This window comes from Eretmochelys imbricata, chromosome 11 (genome assembly GCF_965152235.1).
Source record: "Eretmochelys imbricata isolate rEreImb1 chromosome 11, rEreImb1.hap1, whole genome shotgun sequence".
Classification (NCBI taxonomy): Eukaryota; Metazoa; Chordata; order Testudines; family Cheloniidae; genus Eretmochelys; species Eretmochelys imbricata.
In genome coordinates this window covers 11,176,931-11,196,601 of record NC_135582.1, presented here as the reverse complement: position 1 = coordinate 11,196,601, position 19,671 = coordinate 11,176,931, and the positions used below count along the sequence as shown (strand labels likewise).

Sequence of the window (19,671 nt, the reverse complement as noted above, 5' to 3'; positions counted from 1 at the left end):
CTGATTTGGAATTAGTCTGAAAACTGTTAATTTAGGGCCAGGTACTGAATGACCCTGTGTGAAAAGTTTCAGAGTAGCAGCCGTGTTAGTCTGTATCCGCAAAAAGACCAGGAATACTTATGCTCAAATAAATGTGTTAGTCTCTAAGGTGCCACAAGCTTTCATGGGCTACAGCCCACTTCATCAGATGCATAGAATGGAACATATAGTAAGAAGATATATATACATACAGAGAACATGAAAAGGTGGAAGTTGCCATACCAACTCTAAGAGGCTAATTAATTAGGATGAGCTATTATCAGCAGGAGAAAAAAAACTTCTGTAGTGATAATCAAGATGGCCCGTTTCAGACAGTTGACAAGAAGGTGTGAGGATACTTAACATGGGGAAATAGATTCAATATATGTAATGACCCAGCCACTCTAAGTCTCTATTCAAGCCTAAGTTAATGGTATCTAGTTTGCAAATTAATTCCAGTTCAGCAGTTTCTCATTGGAGTCTGTGGTTTTTGAAGCTTTTCTGTTGCAAAATTGCCACCTTTAAGTCTTTGTTACTGAGTGACCAGAGAGGTTGAAGTGTTCTCCTACTGGTTTTTGAATGTTATGATTCCTGATGTCAGATTTGCGTCCATTTATTCTTTTGCATAGAGACTGTCCGGTTTGGCCAATGTACATGGCAGAGGGGCATTGCTGGCACATGGTGGCATATATCACATTGGTAGATGTGCGGGTGAACGAGCCCCTGATGGCGTGGCTGATGTAAAACCTCTCCAGCGCATCATTAAAGATTTACAACCTATCCTGAAAGACGCTCCTTCGCTCTCACAGATCTTGGGAGACAGACGAGTCCTCACTTACAGACAGCCCCCCAACCTGAAGCAAATACTCACCAGCAACCACACAACAAAAACACTAACCCAGGAACCTATCCTTGCAACAAAGCCCAATGCCAACTCTGTCCATGTATCTATTCAAGTGACACCATCATAGGACCTAATCACATCAGCCACGCCATCAGGGACTCGTTCACCTGCACCCTGGATGAAATTCACCCTAAGCAGAGGGTTTGCACGGTTCTTATGCATCATTTAAGTCCCATCTAGGCCTATCTTGAGCATGAGTGGCATATGGGCCTTGTGCTGGCCCTCTGTACAGGGCATATACTTCACCCCATCATAAGTGCACAGCACAATGATTTGTCAGCACAACAAATAGCATTTGGTAGTGGTAGGGCTGTTGTTCTGCTTTTCTGCACACATTAGCAGCGAGAGGCCAATTGTGGCAGAAATTAAGTAGTTCCCCATAGAGGGTGCTGCCCCAGTGCCTCCAAAGGCATTCTTCTATCTGTCTCCAAAGCACCCTCACTTCACATTGTGTGTGCGTGGCTTTGAACACAACACTACAGGCTTCCGCTGACTTCCATTTTAGTTTTTAACCATTTTTAATGTCCTCAGTTAGTGTCCTGTGTACTTTTGTTTGTTAGAAAAAGGCCTAATTGCTATCAGCTCACAGTCTTGTTCTCAAGGGCTGTGGGCATATCTATTTGCTAATTCATTCTTTGGTTTTGCTGCAATGAGTCTCTTACATCATAATAATTAGAGAGGAAAAGACTTTTTAGGTCAGCTTGTCCATTCCCTTGATAATGTGGGACCATGCCCCACAGTAAATTTTCCAGTCCAGTTTTAAGTAATTCATGAAATGAGGTTTCTGTGGCTTCGCTTGAGAAGTATCTTACAGTTTTGATTGCGAGTTCGGATAGGAGGGGAATGAATCAGTTGAAATGGCTGTGCATTTCTGTGACTCATAAGGGCAACACAACTTTCACTATACTACTCTGCTTTCACACACCTGCATCTGTAGATCTGCCCATGGACAGTGTTATTCTGGGCTACTTTGGGCCAACATGGGCACCATGAAATGAAGAATGTATGTATACCTAAGTTTATTTTATTTATTTTGATATCTGGTACATAAATAGCATCTATTTCATGCACTAAGTGTAGGGTTGCAAGTTGTCTGGTTTTCGATCAGAATGCCCAGTTGAAAAGGGACCCTGGCGGCTCCAGTCAGCTCCGGTCAGCACTGCTGACCAGGTCACTAAAAGTCTGGTAGGCGGCGTAGCAGGGCTAAGACAGGTCCCTGCCTGCCATGGCTCTGTGCAGCTCCTGGAAGCAGCGGCATGTCTCCCTTTCGGTTCCTATGCATAGAGGCAGCCAGGGGGCTCCACACTCTGTCCCCATCCCAAGTGCTGGCTCTGCAGCTCCTATTGGCCAGCAATCATGGCCAATGTGAGCTGCAGGGGCGGTGCCTGAGGATGGGGCAGTGCGCAGAGCTGCCTGGCCGTGCCTCCATGTAGGAGCTGGAGGGGGGACATGCTGCTGCTTCCAGGGGCTGCCTAGGTAAGCGCTGCCTGGAGCCTGCACCCCGACCCCCTCCTGGACCACAGCCCCAGCCCTGATCCCCCTCCCACCCTCCAAACCCCTCAGCCCCAGCCCAGAGCACCCTCCTGCACCTCAAACCCTTCATCCCCAACCCTACCCCAGAGCCTGTACCCCCAGTGGGAGCCCTCACCCCCACCCATATCCCAACCTTCTGCCCCAGCCTGGAGCCCTGTCCTACACCCCAAACCCCTCATTCCCAGCCCCACTCCAGAGCCCGCACCCCCAAGCGCAGCCCTGATCCCTCTCCTGCCCTCCAAACCCCTCGGTCCCAGCCCAGAGCACCCTCCTACACTCCAAACCTCTCATCCCCAGCCCCACCCCAGAGTCTGCACCCCCAGCCAGAGCCCTCACCCCCCACACTCCAACCCACTGCCCCAACCCGGAGTCACCTCCTGCACCCTGACCCCCTCATTTCTGGCCCCACCCCAGAACCCACACCTCCAGCCCAGAGCCCATACCTCCTCCCATACCCCAACCCCCTGCCTAAGCTCAGAGCACTTTCCCATACTTCGAACCTCTTGGCTCCACCCCCCAGCCCAGAGCCCCCTCCTGCACCCCAAACCTCTCATCCCTCGCCCCACCCCAGAGCCCATAACCCCAGCTGGAGCCCCCACCCCCTCCTGTATCCCAACCCACTTTATCAGTCCGGAGCACCCTCCCGCACCCTGAACTCCTCATTTCTGGCCACACCCCAGAGCCTGCACCCCCAGCTGGAGCCCTCACCCCCTCCCGCACCCCAACCCCCTGCCCCAGGCTGGTGGAAATGAATGAGTGAGTGAGGGTGGAGAGAGTGAGTGACAGAAGGAGGGGGGATGGAGTGAGCAGGGGAGGGGACTCAGAGAAGGGGCGGGGCAGGGGGAGGGACAAGGATTTTGGTTTTGTGCAAGTAGAAAGTTGTCAACCAGAACTAAGTGACTTTTACGCAAACTAAAAATACAGTCACAAAAATACAGTCAGGTAAAACCAGCAACCTTCCTTCCCCCAAATCCCCAAACTAGGAAAATGTTTTACCTACAAATGCCAGATGTCAATAAGCCTCTCCCTTCCACAAAACCCTGGCAAACAGATGGGCTTTGCAGCATGTCCTGAAGTTTGGGCTACTTCAGATGAGGCTTTGCAAAGTCAAGAGGCCCTCATGGAGAACACCCTGCTAGCAGATCCCTCCCTTTTAAACTGAGGGGAATGTCTCCCCAGACTGTAGTTATGACGCATGGTGGGAGAGGGCGTCCAGTTTATAGGTCAAAAACAGAAACCCCATTTCATAAGTTTAGAGGTTTATAGGTCAAAAACAACAGCTTAAGCTCCACCCAGAAACCCCCCAGCAGCCAGTGTAGGTCCTAAAATGCTGGTGTTATGGTCTCACAGCAAGATCCCTTGTTCAATAAGTTTGCTACTTCATCCTGAACTGTTACTGATTTCCCAGTTCATTTAAGGTGTATCCCCTGTAAAATGCATTGCGGTAATCTTGTCTTCAGGTGACAAGACATGAATCAGTCTCCAGACTAGGCATAGGTAAAAAATATCCATCCAGGCCAACTGCTGCTATAAGATTATCTAACCGTATTTGGGGAATCTGATTGTACTACCACATGCTGTATGGGAGAGAGCGAAGTGTAAAGGGAATGCTTGTCTCTCTCAATAGCTGAAGTTGGTCCAATAAAAGTTATTACCTCAACCTCTTCTAGTGATTTCATTATCCACTATAACCTAACAAGGAGTAGTAAGTGAGATTAGCATTGCCATAATGGAATAAAGAATTCTTAGCTGAAATTGCACACCCCAAACAACCTCCCACAAGTGCGTATTTTCTAAGGATTAGAGGAAAGGACTTAAAGTCAGGCCTACAGGCTTCTACTCCCAGCATTACTAATTTTTTGACCACAAACTAATCACTCGCCCTATCTGTCAAACAGGTATAATTATTGAATTGAATTATATAATGAATACCTATTTCACAAGCAAGTTCACACGTTTAATTAATTACTGTTTGTAAGTGCGTTGAGGTCATCATGGGGAAGTGCAACATACTACTGATTAACAGTACTAGCTAGTAATATAGGTATGTTAGCTAGTTATACATAGCCAGCTGGAGAGCGAGAGAGAGCCATCTGTAATTCTGTATCTTTATCTAGTATATCTTCATATAAAAATCAAGAAAATATATATAATTTGTACTTATTTCTCTCCTCCTGTCTGACTACTGCCAACATAAGTATAGCAAGGCAATACTATTCACCTGGCCAATACATGCTGAATGATATTACAGTTAGGGTGCAGTGTTTCATTAGAGATCTCCGTGAAATTTAAAGCTAGATACTAGCTGTGTGATGTTTTATTGTGTATGTTCTTAACCGGTTACATAAAATGAAGATGTCTAACTGGTACCAGTAAATTGTATTGAACTGTGCTTAGATTAGTTATTAAATGAAGGCGTTGGGCTTCTGATCACCATTGTGGTGCTGTAAGCACAAGATCATCCTTCTGCCCTTATGGACCTACGGAGAGTGTCACAAGCCCATAAGATGTCCCTGAGTTAAGGACTAGAGCTTTACAAATATCTGATTTTTTTTATTTGCCGACTGATGTGGAAATAATAAAAAAAAATGCAACTTTTTGATGAACCAAAAAGTTGAAAAAAATCTGGATGGGGTTGAGTGAATTGATTTAATTTTGTTACTCAGCGGTTTGGTGGATGGGGGTTACATTTTTAAATAAATTTGAAGAAAATTTACAAATGAAAAGTAGTTTCAAATCAAAAAAGTTTTGAAAATATTGGAACAAAATACTTCAATTTTTTCCAATTTTTATTAAGTGAAAGAATTGAGCAAATTCAACACCAATTCACAAAATGTATCGATCAACTAGAAACTGCATTTTTTAGCGCCAAAAAAAAGTTTTTGCCAAAAAAATTTGCCCAGCTCTATTAAGGAGTTTTTATTTGGCTCTCTGAGTTATCTGACAGATGTGTAATATTCCATGTAGGATTTAGCAGCTTCTGCACATCTGAGGGTGTCCATTACAATTATTATCTGAGAGGCAACAGTGTGTTCAACAATGTGCCTTGGTTATTCCATTAAATATATGAAATATATTGTGCTTTTGTGTTCATGACGTACATTAGTGTCAGAAGCGCAAGTATAGCTGATGTGCAAATAGGTAAAGTTACTTATTTTGATATTCAAGCACCCGGGCACAGATGATGCACACCTCTTTTATCATGTATTTTCAAGGACCACAGTACCTTGTCTCAGCTGCTATAGTTTTGAGCTGTGGCTGATAGTGATCCCTCATGCATTTTGTTCCATATTGTTGGTACACATGAAGGGACTGGAAATAGGAATCAAGCCCTGACAATGTACGTTAAAGGACAAGTAAATATAGAGCAACACTATGGATTGTAAAGATTTCTCTAGTGAGTGCATTGCATATATTATCAACAAGTTTGCTCTCTTACAGTTCTCGCAGAGTTTGTTATGCTGTACTTGGACACAAGTAAATAGGCAACAGTAAGACATAAATATGAATTAAAAACCAGAATTGTGTTTTATAATGGAATGAACTATTGAAAAGAGGGGTTTTAATGGTGATGTGAGCAATTAGTACAAGAGCATTGACCCCTCTGAGTCATGATTGCAGTTTGATCCGTGGAGTTCTGTGTTGTTAGGGATTAATGAGCTGTTGAATAAGGTTATGGACCTTCATTTAGACTAGATTATGATTATGTGGTTGGTGAAGGGGACAGTTGCTTTCCTCCATGCTATGTAGCCACAATTGTCATGCAGGAAAAAGAGATGGTAAGGACAGGTACAGTGTATAAATCTTTCTGATTCTACACTGTTGCCAGAACATGTTGCCTCTTGCCTACTGATTAGAATACTTTTGAGTTGGACCAATAAAATAGATGTCCATATTTTAATCAACCTTTTTCTTGTAGAAAAAAATACTTAAACTAAAAGAATTTTGAAGGGAAATGAGAAAAGAAAAGGCAAATAAAGGATTTAGGCAAAACCGTATTGTTTCTGATCTAACTCCAACAACACACACAAAACACCGCCATGCATACACATGCAGATTGACATTCTGCAACTTCTGCATAAAAATTACTACCAGATTTAGGCCGATTACAAGCTACATAGATGGCGAAGTCACAGAGGCTTTTCTCTGATATTTAGGAAAAGCTGTCCCACTCCCATCAGTTGTCGTGTGACACAATAACTCACTTTCTTAAGGTACAAAACTAGATAGTGAACACCATACAAAGTAGTTTTATGGAAGCTACACTGAGCCCATGTTAATCTTTAAAACACACAAATATTACCAATAAACAAGGATGCCCCTTAGTTCCTCAGGATGAGGACAGAGAGATGTGGACTGTGGGTGATGGAAGGTAGGTAATGGAGGTAATGTCACTGTATGTATGCATGTTTACTGTGCCTTATGCAATTGGGCCCTGATCCTAATTGTGGTTTTTAGGTGCTACTGTAAAACTACTACTAATAGCGTGTTTACCCCGGGGGAATTCTGCGCCACTGCGCATGCACAGAATTTATGTCTCTTGCAGATTTCTTTGCTTCCCCCCAGAAAAATGACTTTCTGATGGGGAAGCAAGTGGAAGCCACAAGATTGGTCATGCAGCCCTCCCCAGCAGTATGTTTTGGGTGCCCAGGGCAGCCAACAGAGAAGAAAATCACTGTGGGGCAGGAAGCGGGATTGGGGAAGCTGGTGGCTCCTCCCTGCACTGGGCTTAGCTGCTAGTCCCAGCTGGGCTGGGGAGGACAGGACTTGCTCTTCCCCTATACTTCATCCAGGGCTGGCTCAGGACCCCCCTCTTCCCAAGATTTTTCACTGGGCTGCAGGAAGCTCTGCAAACTCCCTACCCCCACCCCACTTCCTGCACCCATTGCTCCTCAGCTGCAAGGGGAGGGATCCCTGTACAGGGAGCTGCTCTCCCATCTGCTCAACCCTGTGCATCCAGACCCTCCCACCCAGCCTCACCTCCCCCCACACTCACAAACCCCCTGATAAGCCCCACTCCCTCTGCACCTGGACTACCCCCACAAGTCACCTGCACCTGGATCTCCACCCCACTGAGCCCCCCTCACTCAGAACCCCCTGCCGAGCTCTATCCCCCTCCCACACTGAGCCCCAACCACCTTCACCTGGACCCCCCTGAAGAGTCCCATTACTGTTGCACCCAGAACCCCCAACATGCCCCTGAGCATCCAGATCCCCTCACACATACCTGGATCCCCCACTGAGCCACCCGCACCCAGATTGCCCCACACAGAACCCTTTCAACCCATCCCACACTAAGCACCTACACACTTGGATCCTGCCTGCCCACACCTGGTGCACCTGGCATGGAGGGACAAGGCACTGGGGTGTTTCTGGGGCAGTCCGGTCCTTGAGCTGCATCAGGGTTGGGTGCAACCTCACCGCTGAGTCCATGTCCCGGAGTGGGGGAGCTGCACAGTAATCTCCCACCTTTTGTGCAGCCAGTGGCCTGTGCTCCCCAATGCCATGCTGGAGCCTCCACATTTATGTGACAAATAAAATTTTGCAGAATTTTTAATATGGGGGGGCAGAATTTTTAATTTTTTGGCTCAGAATGCCCTCAGGAGTGTGTGTTGTACAATTGGGCCAAATTCTCCTGCCAGTTGTATTGGTGCAACCCTTCCCTGCCATGGAGAACCCATATTGCTTGTAGTGAGGAACGCTGCCTTTGAGAGTTAGATTATGCTCTGCCTGTTACAGGTTAGTGAAGTAAAATGGGACTCTTAAACGGATTTCAGGGGAATTGGGAAATCAGTCCTGTAGCCTTACACCCAAGGGAGAACCCTGTAACGATGCATGGTTTATATAACGAGACTTCCAAGTCTACATTTTACATCAGGCTTTGTCACTCTTGCTGCCTGTGAATGCGTTCAGCTAGTAATACTGCTCTTTAAAGAGCCCCTCAGCACTTTGCAGTGACTGCTGGTCTATATAATGAGGTCCTGCTGCTTTGGAGCCCCCTACTGGAATGCAAACTTGTGTACAATACAGACTCAGGCACTGAAGCAGCTGCCTCCATATGGCTCCTTAATCTGGAAGAATCTGCAGCTGTGGATAGCAGATACAGTAGATCTGGGATAATGGCTAATTTATTTTCCTTTGATATTGTGTTCTTATTTTTCTGGGTGGGACAGGACCCCCGTGCCTTGATAGCAGAACCGGTTGCTGCATTTATGGAGACCATTCCTCTTGCTTTTGCTCATCAGTCACTGAACTGATGGCTTCGTTTCTCTCAGATAAGAAACAACGTGTGTTTGTTAACTGGGAAGCAGGTGTTTTAATTGGTTCATCTGTCTGACTCAACAGGAACGGCTCCTGCTCTCTGTACTTCCTCGTCATGTTGCCATGGAGATGAAAGCCGACATTAATGCCAAACAGGAGGATATGATGTTTCATAAGATCTACATCCAGAAGCACGACAATGTCAGGTAAGAACTGCTGACTGAATCCCAGCTGGCAAGGAAAGTGGGGGGCCTTACTGAGCCCCACCTTTTAGTTACAGAGAATTAAAGTAGCAGGTGGCAGGGACACACAATCCAAAATAAATAACAGCTAGAAAATTAAAATAAAAAGCAGCGGCAACAAACAGTGAGTTGTATGTGGGATGGGATGGAAGCATCCTCTGTATCTGCAACATCTTCCTTTCAGGAAGTAGTTTCTACGATATCCCTCTTTCAAGAACTTTTCCTGGGATCCTTCACACTTTTTAGAAAGGTGCTGGGGAGTCCCATGTTGTTTGGTTGCTTGTTTAATTATCGAGTAAACCATCCTAGTTACCTCAGCTTGCACTCCTTTCTGACTTGCAACACCTGGGTGAAAAAAGAACTGCAGAGTCTTAAAATGACTTGAATTTTTATCACTAGCCTTAAACAACAAGCTTTGTAATCAGTGAGAACCAACTCCTCGCAGCTACTCCAGTAACAGACAGTGCACCAGTGTTCCACAGCTCTCTGGTCTCGCCCTTTAGAGAAAGTCCCACAAGAAACAGACACTGAATCTGTGGCAAGCAGTGCACAATCAAATACAATGTTTGTATTGCTGAGAGGAAGCCCAGTCTTGCAAGTTTCTAAGCACCGTCACTCCCATTGATTTCAAGGGGTTCTTCATCACATCATGTGTTTGGGCTTTTTGTGAGCATTGGGAGATACAGAGGCAGCTTGGCTAGTGAGAGAGGACTGGTTGGCATCAATTCATGTGTTTGGGAGAACAGAGAGGGGACGAGAAGAAATATTAATTTATCTTGACATTTTTAAAGGAGCAAATTCTGATGCCCATAGGATGTTGATGAATAATTTAATTTTGATGTGATTTATCTCTGCTGCAGTAGTAAACCTGCGTGGAGTTATTTTGGCCTTCATTGAGCCAGACTCTGAAGTGGTTTGGTAGCTCTCCTCCAGCCATGGCACTAGATAAACTAGGGAAGAAAGGTTTCAGAGTAGCAGCCGTGGGTGCCACAAGTACTCCTTTTCTTTAGGGAAGAAAGCTTTCCCTTCCCTCTCATCAATGCCCCACAGGGTAGATTATATCTGTTACTCAAATGAGACTCAAATGAGTTGTTGAGTTTTTCTCAACAACTTGTGTGACGTGCTTTACTACCCTGATTTGTGTTTGGTATCCAACGCAATTTATAACCTGATACTTGGTAACCAACAAATACAATTAAAATAGGTTTACTGTGTCTCTAATTTATGTACTATCCTTCTGTGATTAGTAATTTATTATTATTTGTGTTACCACGGCACCTGGCAGCCCCTAGTGGTTGTGCTAGGTTCTGTACAAATACAGAACACAGAGGCAGTCCCTGCCCCAAAGAACTTGCAGTCCCATTCTTTGATTCGAGGCAGTAAAACACATTTAACCTATTGAGACTTGTCAAAGCAGTTGAAAGCAACGACAGTCTGATGTGTCTGTAGCTGTAAAAAAGCATAACAGGTGACTAGAAAATGGCAACAAATGGCAGTGTTATGGACTATTCATGTGGAAAGCCCAATGAAATCAGTGGGAGACTTTCCATTGAATTTGATGGGCTTAGATCAGGCCTCTGTTTTTGATTGTAACCTGGACATATCAAATGGTCGGTAACTCTGATATCCATGCATGGGTAGGATGTAAGACAAAAATTTAATCAGCTATGAAAGGCTACAACCTTTAATGATGTAAAAGTAAATTATACAGCTTTGAAGTGAATGCAGATTTTTATGGTAACTGGTGTAGTGATTTTAAATCAGAGACAGTATATTACATCAAAAGAGTACTTGTAACAACATGAGCCACCGCATTCTTTATGACAGGTTTCATTTTTTCCTATTCAATTTGTTTGGGAAGAGTTTGTAACTTCAGCGTGATCGGATGGTGGTCACAATTTCTCTTGAAGAAAAATGACTTCTTCTCAGTACCTAAAAGTTGGCTTGATATTTGAATAGCATGTGACTAGTTGTACTAGAGCAGTGGTTCTCAAATTTTTGTACTGGTGACCCCTTTCACATAGCAAGCCTCTGAGTGCGACCCCCCCCCCTTATAAATTAAAAACACTTTTTTATATATTTAACACCATTATAAATGCTGGAGGCAAAGCAGGGTTTGGGTGGAGGCTGACAGCTCGTGACCCTCCCTGTAATAACCTTGCGACCCCCTGAGGGGTCCCAATCCCCAGTTTGAGAACTCCTGTACTAGAGAAAGTAATACAGGACAACCACATATCATCATATTGGGTAGTATCCAACCAGCTTTATGTGATGTTGCAATTCCTGGATTTGGAATAGAGGACATGCAAATAAAATCATCTTTATGAAGATTTGATTGTCTTTTTAGGACAATACTTCATCTGAAATTTTGTTGGACATTATAGAAACCTTCCTCAAATAACTGGGAGCAAGCTTAACTGTTGTTTCATCCTTATTTCATTGAAACCATATAACATAAAGTTGGGCTGAGATACACTTTTCCCCCAGATATTTTATCTTCAGTACAGACTCTTCTTTAACGAACAATCAAAACTAAATTCTACCAGAGTTAAAGGATAAAATAGAATACTGAGTTCCACAAATAGAATACTGAGTTCCACTAGTAATTGATAGGGTCACAATGAGCAAATAAATATAATCATTACACTTGAAATTATATAATGCTAATAGTTCTCTCTTCAACTTTAAAATCTGATTAGAATTTTTCAGATAAATCATACTTAATATGATGACTTCTTCAGCTGAGGAGGTGTAATAGCTTATGTCAAATGAGATGAGACACTAACAGATTCAAAGGAGATACTTGCTAGTCCTTGAGTAAGAGGTGCTATAAGAGATATGCACCGCCTTAACATCCAACCAGGAATTGGATTCAAAACAGAGGTCACCCTCAATCCATGGATCATGTCTTTGATATGAAATGCAGAAACCTTATTAGAGTTTCTTGAGGGTCTCTAGGCAACAAGTTAACAAAGCTAGAAACAGAGAATAGCTGACTTAATATACAGTTTGCTCTTAGTGATTTGAAACTTGTACAAGAAGTAATTACAGATGTTATTGCAGCTGCTATTAGAGGGGTTTAGAAGATTGTTCCATTTTTTTCCTGATTGTTTTCTTCCCTTTTTGGTCTATGTATTATGAAGAAGGGTCTCAAGGCAATTCTTCCCCCATGCAAAATGAGCCCCCCTCAGTTCAGATAGAGTATTGTGGTATTTGATCTTGCAAGTCTTATTTTAAATTCTCTGTCAATGCTGCATCAAAACCCAATGTGTATCAGCTACAAATTATTCAGATTATCCTACAGTGCCTCCATGGATTTCTGTAATATTCCATTTCGTCTAACTCTTATCTTGCGGGCATTCGAGACAGAGGGACATGTGTAGTTCCCAAGGCTTAGAGACACTTATTTTATCATGCTGAATGTCATGTTGCTTCAACGCTCTGTCCCTCTGTCTCGAATGCCCACAAGATAAGGGTTAGACTAAATGGAATATTACAGAAATCCACGGAGGCACTGTAGGATAATCTGAATAATTTGTAGCTGATACACATTGGGTTTGATGCAGCATTGACAGATAGAGAATTTAAAGTAAGACTTGCAAGATCAGAGTCACAAACCAATAAACGAGAATCTAAAAGTTGTTTAAGATGCCAGGTTATATACATGAATCAACAATTTTAGAGGGGGAGTTTGAGCTGAAAGAGAAGAATTGATAGTCAAATGTGACCTCAAGTTGATGACCAATAGCGGGAGAGAAATAGTAACAGAGATGACAAAATCCAGTGAAGGAACCGTTGGTATAAACAGATAAAACCTTTTATTATGTTTTTAACCAAGGTTGCTAAGTAACATTAAAGGTGAAACATGCATACCAAAGAACATTACAATCCAAAAAAAACCCACAGCCCAAGGCATATGAAAACACAAAATCATCGCAGATAGAGTCTGCAGAGAACATAAAGATTGGGGAAGTGGTGAATAATGAAGAGGACAGGTCACTGACACAGAGTCGTCTGGATTGCTTGGTAAGCTGGACACAAGCAACAATATGTATTTTAATAAGGCCAAATATAAATATATACATCTTGGAATGAAGAGTATAGGCCATATTTACAGAATTGGAGACTCTATCCTGGGAAACAGTGAATCTGAAAAAGATATGGGGGCTCTGGTGGATAATCAGCTGAACATGAGCTCTCCGTGCGACATTGTGGCAATCCTTGGATGCATAAACAAAGGAATCTTGAGGAGTGGAGAGTTTATTTTACCTCTCTAGCTGGCACTGATGCAACTGCTGCTGGAATACCATGTCCAAGAAGGATTGGAGAAAATTCAGAGAAGAACCATGAGAAAGATTAAAGGCCTGTAAAACATACTTTGTAGTGATAGACTTAAGGAGCTCAATTTATTTAAGTGATGAAGAGACGGTTAAGGGGTAAGTCTATAAGTATCTCCATGAGGAACCTTGTTTGATAATGGACTCTTCACTTTGACAGAATCATAGAATCATAGAATATCAGGGTTGGAAGGGACCCCTGAAGGTCATCTAGTCCAACCCCCTGCTCGAAGCAGGACCAATTCCCAGTTAAATCATCCCAGCCAGGGCCAAGAGAAGATAAAGGTAAAACAAGATTCATTGACTGGAAGTTGAAACTACACAAATTCAGACTGGAAATAAGGTTGCAAATGTTTAAGAATGAGGGGAATTAACCCCTGGAACAATTTATCAAGAGTTGTGGTGGATTCTCCAGTACTGGCAAGTTTAACATCAAGATGGGATGTTTTTTCTAAAAGAGCTGCTCTAGTTCAAAAAGGAATTATTTCCGGGAAGTTCTATGGTCTGTGTTGTCCAGGAAGTAAGGCTAGATGATGATCACAGTGGTCTTCCTGGCCTTAGTCTCTAGGAAGCATATTGAAGTATAGAAGTAGACAAATATAGACAAGTTGATAAATATTCAAATATCCTAACAGCTTGATCCTTTAAATAGATATACATATGTAAAAATATAACATGGCACATTCCAAAGATATCCTTCACTTTGCCCCTCTCGTTGAGTCATAGAATCATAGAATATCAGGGTTGGAAGGGACCTCAGGAGGTCATCTAGTCCAACCCCCTGCTCAAAGCAGGACCAATCCCCAATTTTTGCCCCAGATCCCTAAATGGCCCCCTCAAGGATTGAACTCACAACCCTGGGTTTAGCAGGCCAATGCTCAGAGTAAATTCCTGAAAGGTGCTGAGTTGAAGGCACTCGACACCTTGTAGGATCAAACATTTTAGATGGTAAACTCTTCTGGTCATGGACCTTGCCTCCTCCATGTTCAGTAGAATATCAAGGACCTTATCCAAAGCCCATTGAAATCAATGGAAAGACCATCAGTCAATTCAGTGGGCTTTGACTCCAGCCTAAGCACTATCAGCAAAAGAGAGTAACTAGAAAATGCAAAGGTACAAAATAAGTATCAAGTGCCCAAATCAAATCCCTTAAGAATTTTGGAGTACATTCTGCCACATTTACTTTTGTTAATCAATATGAATAAAGGTGAAGGATTCTATATGTTAGGCCATGTCTAGACAGGAAAAATAGGTTTTGTTTTAAGCATGCTAGCTAGCATGTTTTAACTAACACCTCTTTAGACACTAGATTATATTGGGCTTCATGCCTCTTGAAAACATGTTAGCTGGTTGTGGTCGAAGCGAGAAGGGGGCCTAGATATTTCCTCAACCAGCTAACACTTTAAAAGAAAAAAAGAGAGAGTGAGTGTTAAAAGCATATGCTTAAGTGCTTTGCTGAATTGATGCCTTAATTAATATGTTTTAAACCAGGAGTCTCAAAGTCCCGGCCCGCGGGCCATCTGTGGCCCAGAACCTCCCCACTGCGGCCTCTGGAGAAGAGACGCATGCAGACATGCTGCCGGCAATGTCTGCTGCAGGCGCCACCCCCTGCAGCTCCCATTGGCTGGAGGAGAGGGACAGAGATACCATCATTAGTTGCTGGGCAGAGTCAGCCAGTGAGGCAGCATCATTAGTTGCCGGGCGGAGTCAGCCAGTGAGGCAGCATCACTTTTTTCCACAATGAATATAAACAAGTCAAAATACCGAACACAACTCTCTGATGCCCACCTTGGTGCAATCCTGAAGGTTTCAACTGCTCAGTCACTGAGGCCAAACATCAACAGACTGACAGAACTGAAGCATTGCCAGGTGTCTGGCAAACACTAAAAACTCTCTGGCAGGCAAATAATTGTATAAAGTTGTATGACAGTTTTATTATTTCTAAGAAATTTGAAATAAAAAATACAATATAGACGTTTTCTTTTCTGAACACCACCTTCAGTGACGTTATTGGCCTGCTGGGAGGATTTGGGGACTGGCACTGGCCTTTCGGTAAACGGAGTTTGAGACCCCTGTTTTGAACACTAGAGTAAACAGGTTTTAAGTGCCAGTTGAAGTCAATGGGACTTCAGTATACATTTGAAGTTAAGTAGGTGCTCAAGTATTTTGCTGAATTGGGGCCTAAAATGTGCTATGTAATTCCTTTTCAAACTCAGTCTATTTTTCCTAGCCTAGACATGGCCTTATTGAAAGCAAAGGGCAAATGACTTTAGAATTAGTACATCTCCTCTACCTGAGAAGAAATGAAAAAATAAGTAAGAGTACGGGAAAAGGAGATGTGATTTGGAACAAATGACTCCTTTTACTCTAGGAGTCAGGCATGAAGTCCATTGCCTTGAGTGGGCTCAGTAAAACCTTCTCTACTGGGAATTATTCTTTACTGTGGGACCTTTTTAAAGCCTATATGTGTACCTAGAACCTTGTTGGTGGGCGCAGTGTGCAAATCAAATAAATAAAGGAATGTAACTGAAAATTAGCAGGCATGCTTTTCCCTTTAATCTGTGCAACAGTCAAGGAAAGCTTTTTGTTTGAGGTTGGAAAAATCCAACCAGTCTTGTTTGTTTTTCAGTGTTTTAAAAAGTAAAAAGATCTAAGTTCTATATTAGAGAAAGGTCATGGTGTCAAGGCAATTCAGAAACATGTTAAATCAGTGCAGGGGTCTGTGCCTGCCCATTGAATGTGGCTTCCTGTTGATGATTAATGAACAGAAACATTTCCTTCCTAGTTAATAGAAGTGGCAAAAGTTTGTTTGTTTATTTATTTATTTATTGTTTTCACTTGAATTTTGTAAATCATTCTCCTAACAAAACTCTTCTAGTGATCTCTCATATTAGCTAAAAGAGGCTGATCTTGTTGTCTACTGTGTTTTGGTTTACATTTGCATTTATTGATTCAAAGATGATTTTAGGATTATTCCTGTAATATCCAGCCTCTGAGAACAGTCATTCTACTAATGCTTCATAGATAGGGAAGGCAAAGTGATCTGATAATCATTGTGGAAGTAATGCAGCTGACTGCAACCATAGGTTTGATCTGAGCAGATTCAGCTCAGCCTTTTGACCTTCTGAAGCAGGTATATTGAGCTCCCTGAAGTCTCTGTGTTTAGGTCTCTTGGATGAAGCCCTTATGAGCTTCCAGGTCCTGTCTGCTCCATGTGCACCTTGTGAAGAACCTGAAGAAAAAAAGGCTTTTACCTGGTATCCTTACCCAGAAATTCTCCTAATCCTTCACAGTTTTGCAGCGCATTCTGTGTCAGTTGTCTGCCTGGCTGCTGCCTCACGCATTTTTGGTGTGTGCTTGAAGCATATGCATTTTTTAATTGATATTTACAAGATAGAGTGAACAGAATTAAAAGAGAACTACAAGTGCAATAGTGTGTTACCATACCTAGAAATCCTGCAAGCAACTTTAGGGTTTCAGAAATATAAAATATATATATAAGTTGTTTATGAATTTTCATGAAGGATGGGCTCAGGATGCAAAATTTGGCTTATGATCACCTAAAGTTTTGAGGATATTTGGAAGCCAAGCTTTTGTTTTGTCATGTTACAGAGAGAGAGAGGAGCCGTTTGCTGAATTCAGATCCAGATAGTCTTCAAATTCTCTAAAGATGACTGGATCTGGGATTTTGTTGAGGACCCATCTTTAATTTTACTTAGTAGGAAAATTGTCTTCTAATGGAAAACGCTGTCTTGTAAACTGTTGTGGGAAGTTACTCTATCTGTTTTGCAATGATGCTCAACATGGAAACCTATCACATCCCTTTCTAAGTGTTATTGACTGTTGATGTTTTTAGTTATTTGTAGTCATGTTTCTTCTGCTAATCTTAATATCTCCTCCCAGATGGGTGTGGCTTTTTCACAAAAATATTCAGTTTGTCCACCTTTCCAGAAACTAACCTGTCATATAATAGTACCATGATTCTGTAAGGAATACAACTTTCACAAGTGAACCATTATTGTCCTTCCAAGTGTCTGAGAATAATTTTCCTAGAAATGAAGAGATGAGACTAATTTTCCCATGATTTTTTCCAGGTATTTTAGATAATTTCCCTATGCATGTGTAACACCGACAGACCCTGGTCGTCGGGCAGGATGGAACTGGGGACCTCTGGAGCTTAGTGCATGAGCCGTTACAGGACAAGCTAAAAGCCAAGTGGCTGTTAGCAGACTCATTTTATGTCTCTCTTTATGTGGTCTCAGTGCCATTAAATGGGACAGAACACCACACCCAGAAGGTGTGTGGGTTACATATTTCCCCTAGCTGAGGAAGCATGTCCCGAGCTTCATAGACTTCCCAGCTGAAATCCCAGACGAGCCCCAACTTGTAACGCCAACAGACCCTGGTCGTGGGCATGTGGGATCGAACCCGGGACCTCTGGAGTTTCGTGCATGAGCCTCTATGGCATGTGCTAAAAACCAGCTGGCTGTTAGCTAAGGCTGTAGAGCAGACTCATTTTAGCTATCTCTTTCTCTAAGTGGTTTCTGTGCCACGAGATGAGATAGAACACCACACCCAGAAGGTGTGTAGGTTACACATGCATTGTATTAAAAGTATGTACAAGAGAAATCTTCTGTAGCTGTTGCCTAGGGCCTAGAAACACAGCTGAACAATGCGGATTCAATACATTACAGTGTAGTGGTACTCACATTATCCTGTTTGATACAATATGTAAATAAAATATATTTCTTAGGGCATATGTATGTGTCCAATATATAGGATTTTCATGAAGAAGTAAAGTGGTTCCTCTAACCTGAGTGGATAAAAGAAAGTCTGTTCAGAACCTTATTCAGGACTTCCTGGGAATGAGTTCATAGTCTTCTGTTCATTGTTATGGAAAGTAAAGTTCAGAGATTAATTTATCCACAATGAAAATATGATTTCCTGTCAATTTTGGCAGCAAGTTACTTTTCCAGACTCTCCTCTGTTAAAGTATATTTGGAGTGATGGTGGTAGTCAAGATGAAAAGATATTTTGGGTTAATATATTCTACTGCAATGTAAATGAGCAGGTTTTATGAGCTTTTATAGCGAGACTAACATTCTTCCTCCCTGAGTTATTGTATGAGAATTATCTTTGACAAATACAGAACCTTATAGAATGACTTGACCTTTCCCACGTCTGTGTGTTAAATATAAAGCCATTGTCAAATATAATCAGGAAAGGAGTTCCCAAGACCATACCAGTCACTTTTGGGGGGGGGGTAAACAACAAGGTGAATTGTGCAATTAAATCAGTTTGTTTTTATCTTGAATGAGATAATAGCTGATCTAAAAGCACTAAAATATGCATGGATTATGATGCTGAGCTGATATTTTCCAGGTGGAAATTTAAAAGTGCAGTGTTGCCTTTGCTATTTATAGTAACCCATTGCCATGATAATGGCTTAATGATATCTAGGTTTAGCCAAATATAGTAATCTCAGTACTAGAGAACAGAGTTCAGATGTCGTCTGTAAAAGAATAAAGGTTGGCAGTGTCACTTAAATTCTTCTGATGAACTGTTTAACAAAATTTATTTTAGAGATGGTATCCAGGCATGGTGAAAGTGACAATTTCCTCTTTATGTAATTCTTGTGAATTGTATACTGAACAAGATTAACCTGATGTTGTAAATTGTTTAAAATAGCTTGACAACTTGGATTATACTGTTTGCAGAAATAAAACAATGGATTCCACTCTCTGTAGGCGCTGTAAATGAGAAACATGTTTAACTACCTTTCCAATTCAATTATGTTCTAGCATCAAAACTTAAAAAAACCCCACCTTAATTATGATTAAACATGTTTTCAATTAGAGAAAATCAGTAATGTTCGACTGAGAATCAGGGTTCTTGGCTTCTAATAGCAGTTTTGCCGCTGATTTACCCTTTGTATGACTCCTCTGTAAAATGGATATAACAATCACTTACTTCACAGGTAAAGTGTGGTCCTTAGCTAATTGTTTGTACAGTTCTTTGAGATCCTAAAATGTAAGGCACTACATAATTGCAAATTATTACTTTTGGATAATAATCTTCAACTAAAATTGCTACAGATCTCAGATTTTCTTCTAGTCTCAAAGTACAATTAAAATTTTCTAGGTATCTGTTTTTTCCCCTCAAGCCTAAATGCTTCTTCTTTTAAAGGCGATATCAGTCCAAACACTATGTCACACAGCTTGGTTCTAATTGCAGCTAGTGGATAGATTCCCATAGTATAACTTTAAATGGTTACATTGATGTTAATGCAATAGTCTGTCAACTCGGCTTGCTAATTAAAGGTATTTTCTTGGTGGCATATGTAGATTTAGCTCTTGATTTTCTGGGTTGCTAAATT

At 42.1% G+C, this 19,671-nt stretch overlaps 1 protein-coding gene across 1 annotated transcript in view; it reads left to right on the top strand.

Moving 5' to 3' along the window:
• The window catches only part of ADCY5 (adenylate cyclase 5), a 336,865-nt gene that overhangs the window by 193,849 nt on the left and 123,345 nt on the right, over nucleotides 1–19,671 (top strand). Inside the window, exon 3 of the mRNA XM_077829909.1 lies at nucleotides 8,801–8,922. Coding sequence (XP_077686035.1) covers nucleotides 8,801–8,922 — 122 coding nt within the window. The remainder of the gene's footprint in view (nucleotides 1–8,800; nucleotides 8,923–19,671) is intronic.